The sequence below is a fragment of the Myxine glutinosa genome, chromosome 2, assembly GCF_964187855.1.
Source record: "Myxine glutinosa chromosome 2, kmMyxGlut1.1, whole genome shotgun sequence".
Lineage (NCBI taxonomy): Eukaryota > Metazoa > Chordata > Myxini > Myxiniformes > Myxinidae > Myxine > Myxine glutinosa.
In genome coordinates this window covers 201241511-201258881 of record NC_136262.1, presented here as the reverse complement: position 1 = coordinate 201258881, position 17371 = coordinate 201241511, and the positions used below count along the sequence as shown (strand labels likewise).

The 17371-nt window shown below is 43.3% G+C and overlaps 1 protein-coding gene across 5 annotated transcripts in view; it reads right to left on the bottom strand.

The window, feature by feature from the left end:
- LOC137420929 (uncharacterized) overlaps positions 1–14519 on the bottom strand; it is a 28494-nt gene extending 13975 nt beyond the window's left edge. Inside the window, exons 1-2 of one of the 5 annotated variants that reach the window (XM_078772171.1) lie at positions 13379–14519; positions 8294–8385 (exon numbers count right to left, since the gene is read on the bottom strand). In XM_078772171.1, coding sequence (XP_078628297.1) covers positions 8294–8385; positions 13379–13494 — 208 coding nt within the window. In that variant the 5' untranslated portion in view covers positions 13495–14519. Of the gene's footprint in view, positions 1–231; positions 509–8293; positions 8386–13378 lie in introns of those variants that run through there. The other 4 variants (XM_078772172.1, XM_078772170.1, XM_068106446.2 and 1 more) reach the window with 4 other exon arrangements.
- Positions 14520–17371: the final 2852 nt, after the last annotated feature.

Here is a 17371-nt window from a genome sequence, read left to right as displayed (position 1 = left end):
CGGTAATTTACTCACATCACAACTACAGTACAACTGTAGTACAACTACAGCACAACTACAACTCGCTAACACTGTAGTTTACTCACTTCCCACATTAAAATCGACGACCACATGTTACACACCTAAACAACAGGTCGCACGCCATCACGTTTGGTGCACAGATACGGAATGGTAACCTCGGGAAAAAGGGGGAGAAAAGTGGGAACCCGAAGGTAACCCCTTTGTAGTTACCTTTTTCCCTCGCGTGTCCAACGGTAAATGGTTCCATTGTTATATTGAGGACCGGAGGGAATGGACGCCCTTTTGGTGGAGGTGAACGCACAGTGCACCTTCCTGCACAGGTGTTCTCGTTTCCGGATATATCGGGTTGCTACCCTGACATCAGATCACATGGTCCATTCCCAAGGACCGCGCACGGATGTCTACCTGGCCAGCTGGCCTCGACCTGTTGTTTAACGTCGTCACTTCGGTTAAGTTTTATTTAAAAAAAACAAAAAACTTTCATACCTGTTGTTTCGACCGACGTATGCGAATCCTTACACCAACTACAGGTCGGCGGATTGTACAAAACAAATTGTTTCTTCATCATACTGCAAATTATTGATTTGTTGACGTGAGCACAAAATACTACGTCATAACTATTATTATTACATGTTTTTCGTAAAAGTCGAGGATACCTTTTGTGTGCAATTAATAAATAGGCTTTTTGTACCTGCAGGTAGTAATTGTGGGATGGGGGAGGGTAAAATTAGCATAAAAGGTAAGCTTACTGTCACGTGTCACTATAATTGATGATTGGCAATATAAAAACGGAAGAGGAAGAACTGGGTGAGAATTTAACATATCGATACGGTACTATACGGTGTATCGGCCAAGGGTACTTTCAGGTGTGTGTGTGTGTGTGTGTGTGTGTGTGTGTGTGTGTGTGTGTGTGTGTGTGTGTGTGTGTGTGTGTGTGTGTGTGTGTGTGTGTGTATGTGTGTGTGTGTGTGTGTGTGTGTGTGTATGTGTGTGTGTGTGTGTGTGTGTGTGTGTGATCATATTAAATATGAATTTTCCTTACTGGGTGTAGGTAGGGGAGTGTTTTAAGCACCCACAAAAAAACAGAAAAAAGAAAACAAATTGATTTTTTCAAAATGCCTACAGAAACTGAAACCCCATCCAAATCCTAAATATTTTCTATACCCGTTAATGAACCCCCAAATCCACCTTTTTCAAAATTCCGTTTTCTTTCATGAAAGTCCTAGCAGTGTCCATCTTGTTTATCCCGTGTACCCCACCCGAGCCCTCTCCCTTCCACAGATCTCCCGATGTCCCTGTTCCCTACTGTTGTGCTTCCCTCTCTCTCCCACTCCCTTTATTTGTTTATTATATGTTCTATTTGTTAGCTCTGACACGAGCCACGACTTAGTATTCCAAAAATTTATATATATATATATATGTATAGACTACCAGTCAAAAGTTTTGGTGCTTTACTGGTGTACTTAACACTTAAAAGTGTATTTGGTATTTAATAATTAATATTATTATTTATTATTAGAATATTTCATTTATTTAATATTTAATATTTAATTAGAAGAAATTTTAAAAAATTAATATTTAATTATCAGCATATTTCCTACGAAAATTCCACCTTCCCACTTTATTTTATTCCATTCCGAATTGATTTTAATCCGTTCCAGGGTTGAAAAAGCATTATTACAGGGTTGATGAAATGCCATCGTAAGCTGCTTACGGTTATAAAAACCGCAGCAGTCGATTTGAATAAAGAAGAGGAATCACATTACATCGGGAAATGACTCGTTTTGGGGAATCGTGAGGGAGCAAAGATGGCGGACAAATGGCTTCAAAAAATGAGCCCCCTTCCTATCCAGTTAGTATAGAGATCAGTGGTCCCCATTTGGGGAGTCATTGCAAAAGACAGGAAATAGACACAAAAGTAGTCTTTAACACAACACACAGCTGTATATAAGATTTGTTTACAATATACAGCGGTGTTGAAGAAGAAAGAGCGAGTTGGTGGACTTCAAGAAAAAAGGGAGAGTGGAGGCTACAATTTATGTGGGTGGCAGAGAGGGAGTAAAGAGGTGTGGTGGGGGGAATGACAGAGAGTTGTTGTGATGGTGGTGGTGGTGGGAGGGGGGGTGGAGATAGGGTTGTGGTTGTGGGGGTGGGAGAGTGAGTAGTCGTGTTGGGGTGGGAGCAGCGAGCTGGGAGAGGGGGTTTGAGGACTTGGGGCTGAAAGGGGAGTGCTGGGGTGTGGGGTGGGGTGGAGGGGAGGGGGGTACTTATATAGTTTCTCAGCCCACCTGGAAATGTACTTACCGGTATATAGTTTCTGCCATTTTTGAAAGAAATTTTATTGATCACAACATATCATACTCCATATAATGAGATGATTTGTAATACCAGATACCACCAAAGGTGGCGCTATTTCCACCACATATCAATTTTGGAGTTCCTGCACAACAACACACAACAGGCATTTTAAGGCCATTTTCTCTGCTGGAGGAGGTGCAATTGAGGACACCATTAAAGTGTTCAGTGTAGCACTCCAGAGTCATGGCTGGATCTGTGATGAGGTGTTGGCCATCTGAGTTCTGGAGTATGACGATGCCATGAGAAGATGGTCCATAGACTTCCTTTAGACGAGCATATAAGTGCCTGAAATTCTTCGTTTCAGCTGCCTCCTGAGTTTCTTCTGCTCTTGCTGCCCACCTGCTGTCTTTCATGGATTGTAGTCTTGATTATGCAAGTCTCCTAACTCCTAAGTTGCAGGTAAGAGGAGTGTTTGCTCACTGAGCCTCTGTCATCAACCCAGCATAATTGAGTCACATGCATGGAGGTAAGTGGATTATTTATCTGAGAGGCGTTCTCGTCAAATCAGTCTTTGTGACTATGCTTGACGAAACCGAGAACCTCAGAAGCTTCCCTGAAGGTAATCTCTATTATAAAAGGTGTCTGTCTGTTTGTTTGTTTGTCGTGTTATAACTTGAGAGCGGATTAACGGATTTCAATAATTCCAACTGCGGTGCATTCAGGGAACTCTCGGGAAGGTTTGCGCCACAAAAATGTTTTTTTTTAATTTTTAAAAAGGCTGATTTGTGTGTATGTCTGCATGGGCACACGTGTCGAAACTGCAAACACCAACTTGCAATGCTGGTTATCCCTGCACGGAGAGCAGGATCCCCCAGGAATCTTTTTTTCCTCCTCCCATAGATTAGCCATTGCAGCAAAGATTGGTATTTCCGTCAGCAAAGCGACGGGTCTTATATTCTAGAGTCTTGTAAAATGACCCATCCCACTTCGGCATTGGAGGTCGGTTTATCCGATTGTTCCAAGGTGGCATTGAGATGATGCTGAAACTGTGATTGCACATCGCTGCATTTAAGCTGTTGAGTGTTGATCTTTGTAGCAGGCTCGAGACGTTACCTTCTCACCTGAAGCTTGATCATAAGTGGTATTTTACTCCTAACAAGGCTGTGGTTGGACCAACAGTCGGAGCCTCTCATGACAGGTGTGTACTTGACATAATGCCAGTAGAATTGCCTGACTATGACAAAATCTGAGGTGCCATTGTCTAGAGCGTGGATGCATCCATGTCGCTTTGTATTTATCAGCTTGTTGGAACAAGGAGTTTGCAATGACGAGGTCATTGGTTGAACATAGCTTCAGCAGCAAAGTGCCATTGCAGTTCTCTTTGCCGATGGCGAGGTGTCCAACCACCTTTTCCCACACAACATAGTCACGTCCCACATGGGCGTTGAAGCCCCCCGACCCCATCAGCTTGGCATTACGAAATGTTGACTGTATGACTGCTGAAAGGCCATCGTAAAACAGGCTCTTTGACCTCGTCTGTGTTTGTCATGGTAGGGGCGTATGCACTGATGATGACACCATGGCGTTCATTGGCAAGATTGAGTCGCACTGAGACGTTCATGTTCATTAATTGGGACAGCATCTAGAAGGCATACATGATTGGTTTTTATACCTGTCTGATGACCTTCACTTTCTGGCTTGATAGGTCAGTAAAACTTATAATTGGAGCCTTGCTCTTCAAGATGGGGATATACCAGGTAGACGAGTCTCACCGAGTGCTGTAATGTCTATCCCACATCGCATCAATTCGCAGCCAATGACAGGACGTTCGACATTCGAGGCAGCTGCCATTGTTATGTAGCATGCGCACGTTTCAGACACCGAAATTAGTGTCTTGTTACATTTGTTGGACTTCTTTATTAATTTACTTTGATTTGTTGTTTCTTGACCGCAGAAATGGATGACCATCCTGCTTTCTTTGGAGAACTTTTTATATCACCTTGTCCATGTGGAGAGAGCAGTGGTTGGCTACCCCCTGAAGAGGGCTGCTCTGACGCCCAAGAAGGATAGAAATGTCACTGTTGCTCCTGGTCAATGACGAAACGACCATCATACTTGTACCACCATACCTGTGCACTTGTGACTACTGACTCCCAGCGGCCAGTGGCGTATCTAAGGGGGGAGGGTGGGGGGTTATTTGAAAATTCCCCCCGGGCCCCCAATGGAGGGGGTTGGGGGGGGCCCAAATGGATCTCAGGATTTGTATTTTTTAAATTAAACAAAAAATCAAGGCAGGTCTGGGAGGCCCCCTCAAAATACCCTGATGTGAATAAAAATATTTTTTAAATTCAATAATCGTATGGACCTTCTGCACTCTCCTTGTGGGGGCCCAAAACCTTATTTTTTCGCTTGTAAGTACAAAAGAAATGAATAAAAAGTTCCATACCTAACAATCTCTTTGCGACTTGGTGTTTGCGATACCTAACAATCTCTTTGCGACATACCTAACAAAACTGTCTTAATGTCTTATAAATTATAATAATCTTTTTTAAAAATCTATGTTGTAGAAAATTTAAATACTGATTTTAGTGGTTTATAATTGGTTTATAATTTTTGCAAATAACCACAAATTTTCCTCGAGAAAAATAATATTGAATAAGAATACTCACGCACCTGCCGCACGCATAACGCTTATGGGAGGAACCGGCTCGGCAACGGAACCCGCTCGGCGGCGGAACCGGCTCGGCGGCGGAACCGGCTCGGCGGAGGAACCGGATCGGCGGCGGAACCGGCTCGGTGGAGGAACCAGCTCGGCGGAGGAACCAGATCGGTGGAGGAACCGGCTCGGTGGAGGAACCGGCTCGGCAACAGAACCGGCTCGGCAGAGGAATCGGCTAGGCGGCGGAACAGGCTCAGCGGCGGAACCGGCTCGGCGGTGGAACCGGCTCGGCGGAGGAACCGGCTCGGCGGAGGAACCGGCTCGGCGGCGGAACCGGCTCGGCGGAGGAACCGGCTCGGCGGCCCTGCAGGGAACCAAGCTTATTAAGTTGAGTGAGAGGGTTAATGTTATAATTCAAATTATAATTTCTATATCATTTTAATTTATCATTCAATATCTATATCATTTATCATTCGATGATGTGATAGATGATTTTGCTGCAAAGAAAGCACGACGGGAGGCAATATGAAGATGAACTGATATACTCATTATAACCCTTTGCTGTTATTAGTCAGGTTCACTATGTTTTTTCGTTCAAAATCATGGTAGATTAGCAAACCTATACATTTTTGGAAACGTTATTACATGGAAAATCTGAAAATCAATGTTTACATTTGCCAATTCCGACCAATTCGATTCGACCAATTCGACCAATCGACCAATTCCATTCGACCAATTCGACCATTCGACCATTCGACCAATCGCTTCGATCGACCATTCGACCAATTCGATCGATTCGATTCGATTCGATTCATCGAATTCGATTCGATCGACCATTCGACCAATTCGATTTTCCAATCAATTTGACCGACCTTTGCTTGTGTGGAACGGACTGTGAAAACGATGCGGACTATATTGTCGGATACGACACACAGGACAGTGACGACGACCTCTAAATGGCATATTCTGTAATCGTGTATGTTTGATGCCATTGACTGCCTGTGTATATTTTGTCATTGACTGCCTGTGTAGATGTGAAGTTATACTGACTGCATGTGAATATATGATTTTGCTGACTGCCTGTGTATGTTTGGTGATATTAATTATTGTGACACATTTTGATGTTATTAACTGCCTGTACAAAATGATAACATGTATTTGATTATGCAACTTATCGCGAATATAAAGACAGTATTTTGCAATTCAAAACCTTTGATTCGTGTCTTACCATTCCCCATAGCACTAATTTGATACTTTCATTGGATTCCTTGTCCCTGAAAATATAGGTTTAGTATATTTTAAAAAGTTTTTAGGGTAATTAGAGGCAGAAATAGAACAAAATATGTATTTTACAGTGGCCATTTTGAAAATCCAAAATGGCCGCCATACAGGTATCTCTCCAAATGTAAACATTGATTTTTAGTTTCCTTATGCTATAACCTTTCCAAAAATGTATAGGTTTGCTAATCTACCATGATTTTGAACGAAATATAATTTATTGACATCGTGAACCTGACTATATGTGGTTTTCCAAAAAAAGTGTACAACTGATGTTTTTTACTTGTGTTATTATTTGATTTTGTCTTGTTTTGGTGGCATGAGGAAGCGACTGTATTTTCAAATTTTCAGTTCAAATTGAAATTCAAATAAAAAAGATTTATTGTTGCAATTTTTTCCATTTTTCATCAAACCTCACCAAATGTTGGAGGGGGCCCCTCAATGATTCAAGCCCCCCCCCAGGCCCCCAAATATCTAGCTACGCCTCTGCCAGCGGCATTCTCTGCATATCCCCGACATCAGGTAAAGGTAAACATGAGTGGTGAGCAGGTGTCGATGAAGTGAAAAACCTGCACAGAGAAGTGATAGCATGATAAATGTGCTATCCCTCTCTCACTCCCTATTTCTGCAAGCATCGTTGGCTGCAGGTGCAGTAAATGCAACATGAAGTCTGATGTACATAGGTGAAGCAGACTGGCCAGGTCGTGGGTATGATGCCAGCTGTCCTTGATATCCAAAGTGGACACAGCTGTCTGTAGATACTGCGTAGTGATGCCTAAGTTGGTGCCACCACTGACTTTCATGGGCATACATATCCTTGATGTAATGCTGCCCAGGCTGACCTACAGGTGCGGTTTGATATCTGAGTGTCCTTCTCATAGCACTCTGCTAAAACTCCCAAGGGAAACCAAAGAACAGTGAAGTACAGTATTTACCCACACCACGTTAATGCACCTTTTAGCTCCAAGCCCCTCGAGAGGAGAGAGTCGGCGTAAAACAACCTCTTCTTCTTCAGCCTCATGCTTAGGCCTCTCGTAATGCGAGTTACTTGTTGTTGGTTTTAAACCACGCCCCAACAACCAAACGTTTGCTAGGAGCGTGTCAGTATGTGAGGAACAAACTTGGTGAATTCATTCTGCCTGCACTGTCTGTTCATGGAGAAAATTATGTATGTAGTCACGACAAATCCAAGATATGTAATTTCAATTTTTGACACGTTGGAACCGAGATTCTCCTTTACTCCCATATTGTCTTCTTCTTCATCTCTACCAGTTGCAATAATTATTCCCATGTTCTTGTGGGGCAGGCCAGGGGGATCTTGGTCCAAGTCTTTCACCTACCGGCTGGCCAGTCCTGACGCTCGACTAACCAATTAGGGCAAGAATTTGGAATTTGTTCATGGTGCTAGCGATAGTTCGATCACCTACTCATCGTGAAGGACACCATGGGATCTTTAATGTCCACCAACTAATGCCACCAGTTGGGACACTAGTTTAACGTCCATCCGAAGGACGGCACACACATTGATGAATCACCGTGCCTGTGAAACAACGAGATGACAGCGGAAGCTCTTATTACAAGTAATAAATCATTAAGGTGGGGGAATTAATCCATCCGTAATGACAGGATCTTTGTCGTACGGTATATAAAACCGAGTTTGTTTGTTTGCTTGATGCGAGCCCTGCCACTCTCATCACAATGATGGGGCAGAGCAGAAACAAAAAAATAGTCTTAGTGCGCATGCGCAGTCCAAGCTCCGCCCCTTCCTTCCAGCGAGATAGACCAAAAGATCACTCATTTTTTAAATTTTTTAGGAATGGTATTATAGATACGTCAATTTATTGACAACCGGTCACATCCTTCTATTGCCACATGTACAATGTATGTGGAAATGGCTACTCCATCATGCTACTGCTACCACAACCCTTGAGAAGGAACTGTGGTCAATCTATGAAAGCATTCAAAAGCGGTGAGGGTAAAGCACGATGGATCCCAAAGTGTGAGATAAGTTGTTGGAATGAGGTGTGCAGGAGTTACCAAGATTCTGCTCTACGTGACGACGCACAAGATCAGGGGTCAAGTCCAGATCGCTTTCTTCACATGTCTTCAGTTCCCTTGGGTGTGATTCCCTGTAATGCACATTGACATGTTTTTTAAACCTTAATTATCATATTATTTTGTTTCATAGCAATCTCTTATGTATTAACTGGGCACGTAACATACATGTACGATGTACAACTAGAACCACATTTGGTAGAGCGCATATCTCCGCCAGGCTGGGCAGTTTATGTTTTGTATCCCACTGATAAGCCGGATCTGGATTCGGACCTGAACCAAAATCTAATCGGCTTGTTCTTGTCACATAACCAACTCATCCACCTAGTTTATTCATTCCTCGTCCATAACTTTTTTAAATATCATGTTATATATCGCTTTTCGCCCGATCCCTCAATGGTGAAGGATCAATTAAAAATTAAATAACTATCGTATCCGAATCCATATTCAGATCTTCACCAAAATCGAATCTATTTGTCCACGTCTCACACCCGACCTGTCCACCAAGTTTCGTCCACATCCGTCGATAACATTTTGAGATATCTTGCTCACAGACAGACAGACAAACAGGGGTGAAAACATCAACTCCGTCCATCTTCGTGGACGGAGGTAGTCACGACACCCAACCAATGGCACCAGGCACCAAAAAAAAATGCCCCTGTCCTTGGCATCAAAACCATGTAAGAACACGATGTTTATATGTCGTAGAACGATGAGAGTTCATAGAACTCGATATTTCTTATTGAATCACTTTGGTAATGTGCTCACAAGTCATGAGACGTCACTCAAATTCACTGCTCAAAACAACTAGATGGTATTCTTAGAATACTTACCTTGCGCAGTCAACTTGGTGCGAGCCATCTCTTTTGTTTTTAAACGTTTTTCATCTTTCATCCAATATGGCTGCCAAACTACGTGAGCGATTACATCAGAAATTTATATTCTCTAATATAATTGTTGCATAGATCACACTCAATAAGTTTCAAAATGATCAGACTAAGCGTTGTCCTGTCAAATTATGACGTCATAATTACGACACCAATGACATAATAACTAACACATCTTATTCCCCATGGGGAGTACTTGACAATGAGCCATGTTGAAATTTTTTTCATTGAGCGGTTTCAGAGATATAGAGGTACTAGGTTTTTCCAATATGGCGCCTGTACCACGTGACCTATGACGTCATAATTATCATTAAAATATTCTACAGGAGGAGGTGCTCCTATGGTGAAAAATTTGTGTCAACCGGACCAACAATTGCAGAGAAAAAACAATTCATACTGATCAAATCGAGTGTTGTACTTGCCGAATTATGACGTCATAATAAAGGCAACGATGACATCATCAGCAACATATTGTTGCGGATATGGGATTTGGATCCATCCATATCCGCTTGTAAATATTCCCCTATTTCCCCAATACTTCCCAACTATCCCCAATCCCCCATTCCCTAGTCCCATTTTCTGTAAACAACACTCTGTAGACCCGACCTCCCCCTTTTTCCCCCATTAAATGTCGCATCCAGGTCCACCGCATCTCACGTAGACAACTATAGGACATCTTGCTAGTTATTCTTAGTCTATTTCAGTTAAGGACTCGTTTCCATTAATTCTGACTCTTCGTTGCACCAGAATGTGATTGTATGGCACCGTTAGAAAGTTTAGGACCTCCCAATACCTCCCCGCAGCTCTTCCTCATGGTACAACAACAACAACAACAACAACAACAGCGGCGGCGGCGCGGGGAGTGTGCGTCCTCACTCCGGCTTGGTTAGCCGCCATTGAACATGTGCTCCGACGGGGTTACCACGCAGGGGCTCGCTGTCAGCTCCTCGTCAAGGGCGGAGCCCGGTAACCCCCCGCACCCAATAGAAGCGGCGGACCGATTCCATCTGGGGCGGAGACAACGAGCCGAGGGCGTGTCACTCCCCGCTGAGCATGCGCAGGGAGAGGGAGGTGACGTCAGATGCACCCCCAGCTTGGAGAGAGAAGACGCCACCTCCGAGCGCTGAAATACCTCCCTGCATCTCTGGACCGGACCGTGTTGATTCTGCCCCTGAGCCAAGGTGCACCTTGTGCGATCGACTGCCTGTCCTTCCTTGCCATCAATCCCCGTGTAAGTCAGTCTTGTCCCGTTTGTCTGTGGTCTGTCGGGGATAAGATAAGACTGTGTCTAAGTGCCCATCTTTTCTGTGCTTTACCTCTTACCGTGTAATCTACCATTTTCTGCATCACCAATTATATCCTCCTCCGGAGGTCTTGAGAACTGTACCCCCTTGTGTCGTTTCATTAATCCCAGCCGTTGTGTCCTTTCCTTCATTGATCTAGCGTAGCGCGATTCGGCCAACGTTCGAGTGGAATCGGGTGAGTTGGGCGGGATCGGGTTCTAATCGGGGAGTAACTGTTCGGACGCGGTAATACCAAACCGCTCGGTAAACTAACATCTAAAACCGCGTCTGTAACAATATCTTATTCTCATGGGTAGTACTTGAAAATGAGCCTTGTTTCAACTTTTTTCCATTGAGCGGTTTGGGAATATATAGAGGTGTAACGTTTTTCGAAGATGGTGTCTGCACCACGTGACCTATGACGTCATAATTATGAATTAAAAAAATTCTACACGCTAAGGTGCTCCTATGGTAAAATGTTGTGTCAATCGGACCAACGGTTTGCCGAGAAAATGAATTTTAAAAATGCAGACACATACGTTCGCATGCACACCACATGCACGCCACACATACGCACGTATGGATGCACCGGAATGCTTAACCCTGATTTTCGCTTCGCAAGCGCAGGGTAACTCGGGAGTTCATAGAACACCTTACCCCGTGCATTCTTGAGAAACAACGACATGGTTGGGGTCGGCAAGCGGAAAATCTGATTGGTCGTGATGACGTAAAATGCCATAATATTTTGTCCAAGTACATAGCAGTTTTGAAAATGCCAAGAAGACAATGTGTGTTCTACAGCTGCGTTCAAGTATATATTCAATTGAAATAAATAAAGATTTTAAAAGTTGGATAAATTTTTTGGGGGAAGTTTTACACCGCTGATGAAGCATTTTACACCACCTGACCTTATTCCATCCGCCACTAGAGGGGGATGGAGGTTATGTTTTTACCATTTTCTGTCTGTCTGTTTTTCTGTCTGTTTGTGAACAGGATATCTCAAAAAGTTGTGGACGAGTTATGACTAAACTTGGTGGATGAGTTGGTTTGGCGACAAGAACAAGTCGATTAGATTTTGGATCAGGTCCGAATCCAGATCCGGCCTATCAGTGGGATACAAAACGTAAACTGTTCAGCCTGGCGGAGGTGTGTATGCGCTCTGCTGAGAGCCATTCTAATTTAAATTTCGCATTAGTTATTCATTCCTATTGTTTGTATGCTTATGATGTCGTTAAAAACAGTAAGTTTCCTAGTTGGAATGATTTTCTATATTCCTTGACTGCCAAACAGACAGAGTAAAAAAAAAAACTCACTCCTCTCTGCGCATGCACAATCTGGACAAATTGAGAGCCAAAGTACTGCTAAACGACATGTTCGTTTTCCGATTCATGTTGCGATTCGTATTCAGAATATAACATTCAGTTTAAATGAAGTTGTCCCTTGATCATAGTTGTCCTTTGATCATGACTTTTGTAGACAGACAGACAGACAAAGTAAACCAATTGCGTAACCCCACTTTTCGCTTCGCGTTCGATAGGTAATTACGAGATAGTCAGCTATTTATTTTCCAAAATATGAGGCACCACCACTGAACTGCCCATCTGTCCGTATCCAGTTGCCAACACAACTTGGTCCGTTTCTGTTGGGCAGCTATGTAAGTTGGCCTTCATTTTTCAATTTGGATCTTTATAACCACCTTTAGAGGCCATTTTTCCCCGCAAAGCGGGGGTTGGCCTTTTTCGGGAACCGTTGTTGTTGTTGTTGTTGTTTTTTGCGGGGGTTGGCCTTTTTCTGTTGTTGTTGTTTTTTGCGGGGGTTGGCCTTTTTCGGGAACCGTTGTTGTTGTTGTTGTTGTTGTTTTTTGGTCCCCTTTTTGAAGCAATGATTTTATGGCCGGATGCCCTTCCTGACGCCAACCCTTTTTGCCGCCTTTTTTTTAACGACAAACAGGGAATTACCAGTGAACTGGTACTCAATTAGCCGACCTCGGAAGGAATGACAGGCTGAGTCAACCCCCCTGGCGTTAATTCAGCGATCGACCGGGATTCGAACCCAGGATCCCAGGATCCTAAGCCGGCACCCTAGCCGCTAGCCCAACACCAGGATCTTTATAAAATGACAAAATTCCAAAAAACTACAAAAGTTTTTTGTGACATTTATTTTTGTTTATTTTCTTTGCTTGTATTCTTTGTAGATATGACCAACCTCACAACTAAAGCAAAACATCATGGAAAAGTCAAATTCAATATTTTGTTTTGGATACTAGTACGGCCTCATTTACTAAGGTTAAGCCTTCACTTAAAACAAGAATTTACTTAAGGTACAACAAACATTATCCAAGAAAAGTTCATTTGTTGAGCTTTTAATCAACCGTCTCTTTCTTCCTCAGTATAATATATTAATGAGGGGTTACCAATTCTGTTCATCCACAAATGAACGTTTTTATACAAGTTATAACACATAAGAATTAGAATATTTTTTTACTATGTCAAACTTTTCAAATCCAAACATTGAAATTTATCAATATTATGTAACAATGTTCTCCCTAAAACGCAGAAAATTGCTGAAAAACTTGAGAAATGCATTAAATGTACAAATCGGTGCTCAGCATGTATATATATATATACATATATATATATATATATACAATATGTGTAAGATACTGAGATATATTGCAAACTGAGGCCATGAACATATAAGATTCCACCTCGATTTATATGAACGGGTCAATCACTCCCAAAAGTGTCTATTCCATATAGTTTCTACAGGAGTGACAGTGAAGTCCATCAGAAATAGCCTGCGTGAAGTCCGGTCTCAATGTGGTTAGTCCATAACTGACGTCCACAGGAACACTGAAAGCAGCTCTCGGCATTCCGCCCAAAAGCATGGCGGCTTACCTTCCTCCTGAGACCCTGTGCACAAGCTGCAAACCAGTGGACCACGTCCATCGTGCCCAGCTGCTCGGGGAGAACCAGCCCCCGCTGTCCGGCACATCCATCTGCCCATAGTCCATCCTTCTAGCGCATCCCAAATGCCCGGGGGGCTGCACACGTGTTCAAAGTTCCAAGCACCCACTGTCTGCAGCCCATCAGAAACCAACCTCACAGCATCTTCCAGGACCCTCAAAAAATCTGCCTCTTCTGTTCGGAGCTTGAGCAACGATATGTCGATGAGTCAACTTCCTGATAATGTCGTCTTTCTTCTGAGATCGGTTACATTGGCACAGATGAGCTCACGTTCATTTTAGGAACAATTTCCCTAATACAAATGGCGGCTTGAAGTTGTTTGTATAACAATGTTCTTCTCACAAAGGGAAGTCTGGAAACTTACTGCCTCTTATCAACCTGCACCCTGCACATTGCCCACGCCTCGCGCCCACAAACCACATGCAAATGCCCCCGACCAGACCCAAAGCTGCAGCTCAAGCTCTCAGGAATGTTATTTGTTTTTAGATTGTTCGGCAGACTTCACGACACAAATTCTACGTCCTTTTGTCACTTTTCATATCGTTCCGAAACCTCTGCCTGAGCCCAGGGTATGAAAGTGAAATCTATGGGGTTGGATATATACCCACGTTTCTAATGATCCTCCGCCAGGATAGATCCCACTGGCATTTCAAAGGGACTCCATGCTGACACTAACAGGCATTCCAGGGAACACTCAGCTGTCCAACTTCTCGAGATGCACAACGTGCCTTTCATTGCACCCTCCCCTCGATCCTCGGCCTGAGGCATGCTGGTGGCGTCCGGAATGTCACACGACCCAGTCGGGTGGTTCCGCAATCAGATGGCACTAAAATAATTCTCTGTCACAGAATAGTCAGATCGCCTCAAAGATGGGCACGACAAGATGGTGACACAATCGGATCTGGTCCTTGAGAAGATGCGTTTCCAGTCAAGCGACCTCACTGAACAAGCGTCGCCATTGTTAGGCAGCCTCTCTGCCAAGTCCGCCGTCGTGAGCCGAGCCTGGAGTGAAGTTTGAAACCTTCATGGAATGAGGCAACGCCGTGGATCGCGGCCAGAAGCGGAAGGCGTGAACAACGGCTGAACGCACTTCCCTCTCGAGTAACTGCATCGGAGAAGAAAACAGCAAGTTTTCCACACGGCCGTCGGGCTCCAACTTATAGCGGCTCCGGGTCCCAGAGGGTTGGAAAGCAAAATAGAAACGTGCACCGTGTTCCAAGAATGGAAACAATGAAGCATTAGCCATGACCTGCATTGCCTGTCCTGGCAGCAACACGATCACCAAACCCATACGAGGACCCATTTTTAGGTGATTTTAATTCTTATTCTCCATGCGGCCTGTGGCTGGTCGCATCATTTCGGGGAGCAAGGCCGTGCCACTGATACGGTGCCCCCCCTGTCTCCAGTAATCTGGTCCTCATTTTGCCTCTGAAGGATGAAACAGGCTGAGTCAACCCACCTGGTGTTAATTCAACGTGCACGACAGGGGCTTGAACCCAAGACCCTAAGATCCTAAACCAGCAAGCTACCTTAACCACCATGCCATTCAACACCGGGTTTGGTTAGTTTACTGACAAGTTCTTATGCTGGAAAAGGTGATGCTATACCTGAGGCAACACTCCATTCGCTTTAATGAACAGCTGGGTGATTAACATAATGCTCCAGAGATCAGAACATTGGCATTCTTGAACATGTTATCTTCACAAACACTTTACTTGTGCCTCACAAGTGTACAGAACAGCGAGTGAACAGTATTTGGTTTATTCCCAACAGAGTGTGCGTGTTTTAGTGCACAAGAACACTGTGTATAATATATCTCTGTTAGAGGGGTGGAGGGGAGGAGGGGGGAATACATCAGATAATCCTGAAGTTACAGCCAACAAACTTTTACAACACAACGCCTTTAGCAACGATTTATATAATGTCTCAAAGGTTTAATGAACTATAGCGCCGAGCACTACTGATCGCTACTCCCTTGTAGAATTGTCGTGCACATTCTGTAACTGTTCAAAACTTGAAGGATTTTTTTTTTAATGTCCCAGTTGAGCTCAGGAGCATCAACGATATGGAGAAGGCACAGTGGCTACTCCTGTAATATTTCCCACGCCTTACCCATTATTGCCTGAATCAGATTTTATAGGTTACACAATGTTGTTGTTGTTGTTGTTTTTTTACAGGCTTCAAGGGTCGAGCAGGAGCTGCGACACATATTCTCCTGGATAGACACTATTATACCACATTCAATGGTGTAATGGTTATGGAGTGTCTGCTATGAGTCTTGGTTCAAACCCCAGCTGAGTCATACCGAAGACTGTGTATGTATGTACACAGTCGTGGCCAAAAATATTGGCACCCTTGCACCTTTTTCAAATAACTCACAATTTTCTCTAAATACAAGTTGAAATTGACTAAAGTATTTGGTCTCCACAATTCTATATTTCACTGTTAATATTACAGAACCTTTGTTTTTGATTCAGAACTTAATATATCCTTTTAAATCAGAAAATCAAAAGAAGTGGCATTGACAAAATTATTGACACCCGAGACTTAATATTTGGTTGCACAACCTTTGGACAAAATAACTGCAGTCAAGCACTTCCTATAGCCATGAATGAGCTTCCTACACCTCTCTACTGGCAGTCTGTCCCACTCCTCTTGTGCAAACTGCTCTAGTTCTCCCAGATTTGAAGGGTGCCTTCTCTCAACTGCTGTTTTCAGATCTCCCCACAGGTGTTCAATGGGGTTTTGATCTGGACTCGTTGTTGGCCATTTCAGAACAGTCCAGCGTTTTGTCTTCAACCATTCCTGGGTGTTTTTTGAAGTGTGTTTGGGGTCATTGTCCTGCTGCAAGACCCATGACCTTCAACGGAGACCCAGCTTTCTGACACTGGGTTGAACATTACGCTCCAAAATGCCTTGGTAATCTCCTGATTTCATGATGCCGTGCACACATTCAGGGCACCCAGTGACAGAGGCAGCACAGTAACCACAAAACATCACTGAAACTCCTCCAAGTTTTTACACTAGCCCCACGCAGGAATTTAAATCCTGTTTATTAAAAAATTGTCGATGAGTTAATCTCCAATGCATTTCTATACACAAAGAATTAAGTTAAGCACCCCTACACAACGAATTAAGGTAAGCACCCCCTAATATATATTCTTTGTGTATATGTATACATTGGCATATATTCTAAGGTATGTGAGATCAAATAATGATTGGTATGACATTAGCAATTATCCATTGATGAAAGTGAGTGATCAAAGTGAAAAAAAGTGATTGGTTGAGTCAGTGATCCGATCACGTGGGTCCTACACACGTTATTGACGCAAAGATCGCTAGAGGTCTTCTCAGAACAATGACTGTACGTTAGAAAACATAAACGTCATCCACACTGTCCGTGATGGACCTATAGCTCCATACTTAAATTGAGGTGAAAATATGCCTAAAATTCCCAAAAAATTTCACCTTAAATTATTCAGAATAAAATATTGAAAACGGCATGATTGTTATGTTTTTATGTGACCATAATATCACTTCTCCAGAAAATATAGCAATATCATGGGTATATTACACTGTTTTGACGACAACAAACTTGTAATGTGCGAGGTTGTAAAAAAACGGGGGGGTGCTTAACTTAATTCTTTGTGTATACATATACTTGCAGACACGTACATATGCATACATATACTTACGCTCACATCCGGGGTCTGCCGAGCAGGCATGTAAGACATCGGCCATTATAAAGTTCGCAGTGTTAAGTGTGGAAAATTTCCGAGGAGATTCCGTTGGCTCAATGGCTCAGTGGGATGTCACCGTGAAAGTGATGGAGGTCCGTGGTTCAAGTCCTGGGTTGAGTCAGAATTTTTCACACGAGCTCCACGCAGGAATTAAATTCCTGTTTATTAAAGAAAAATTTATATA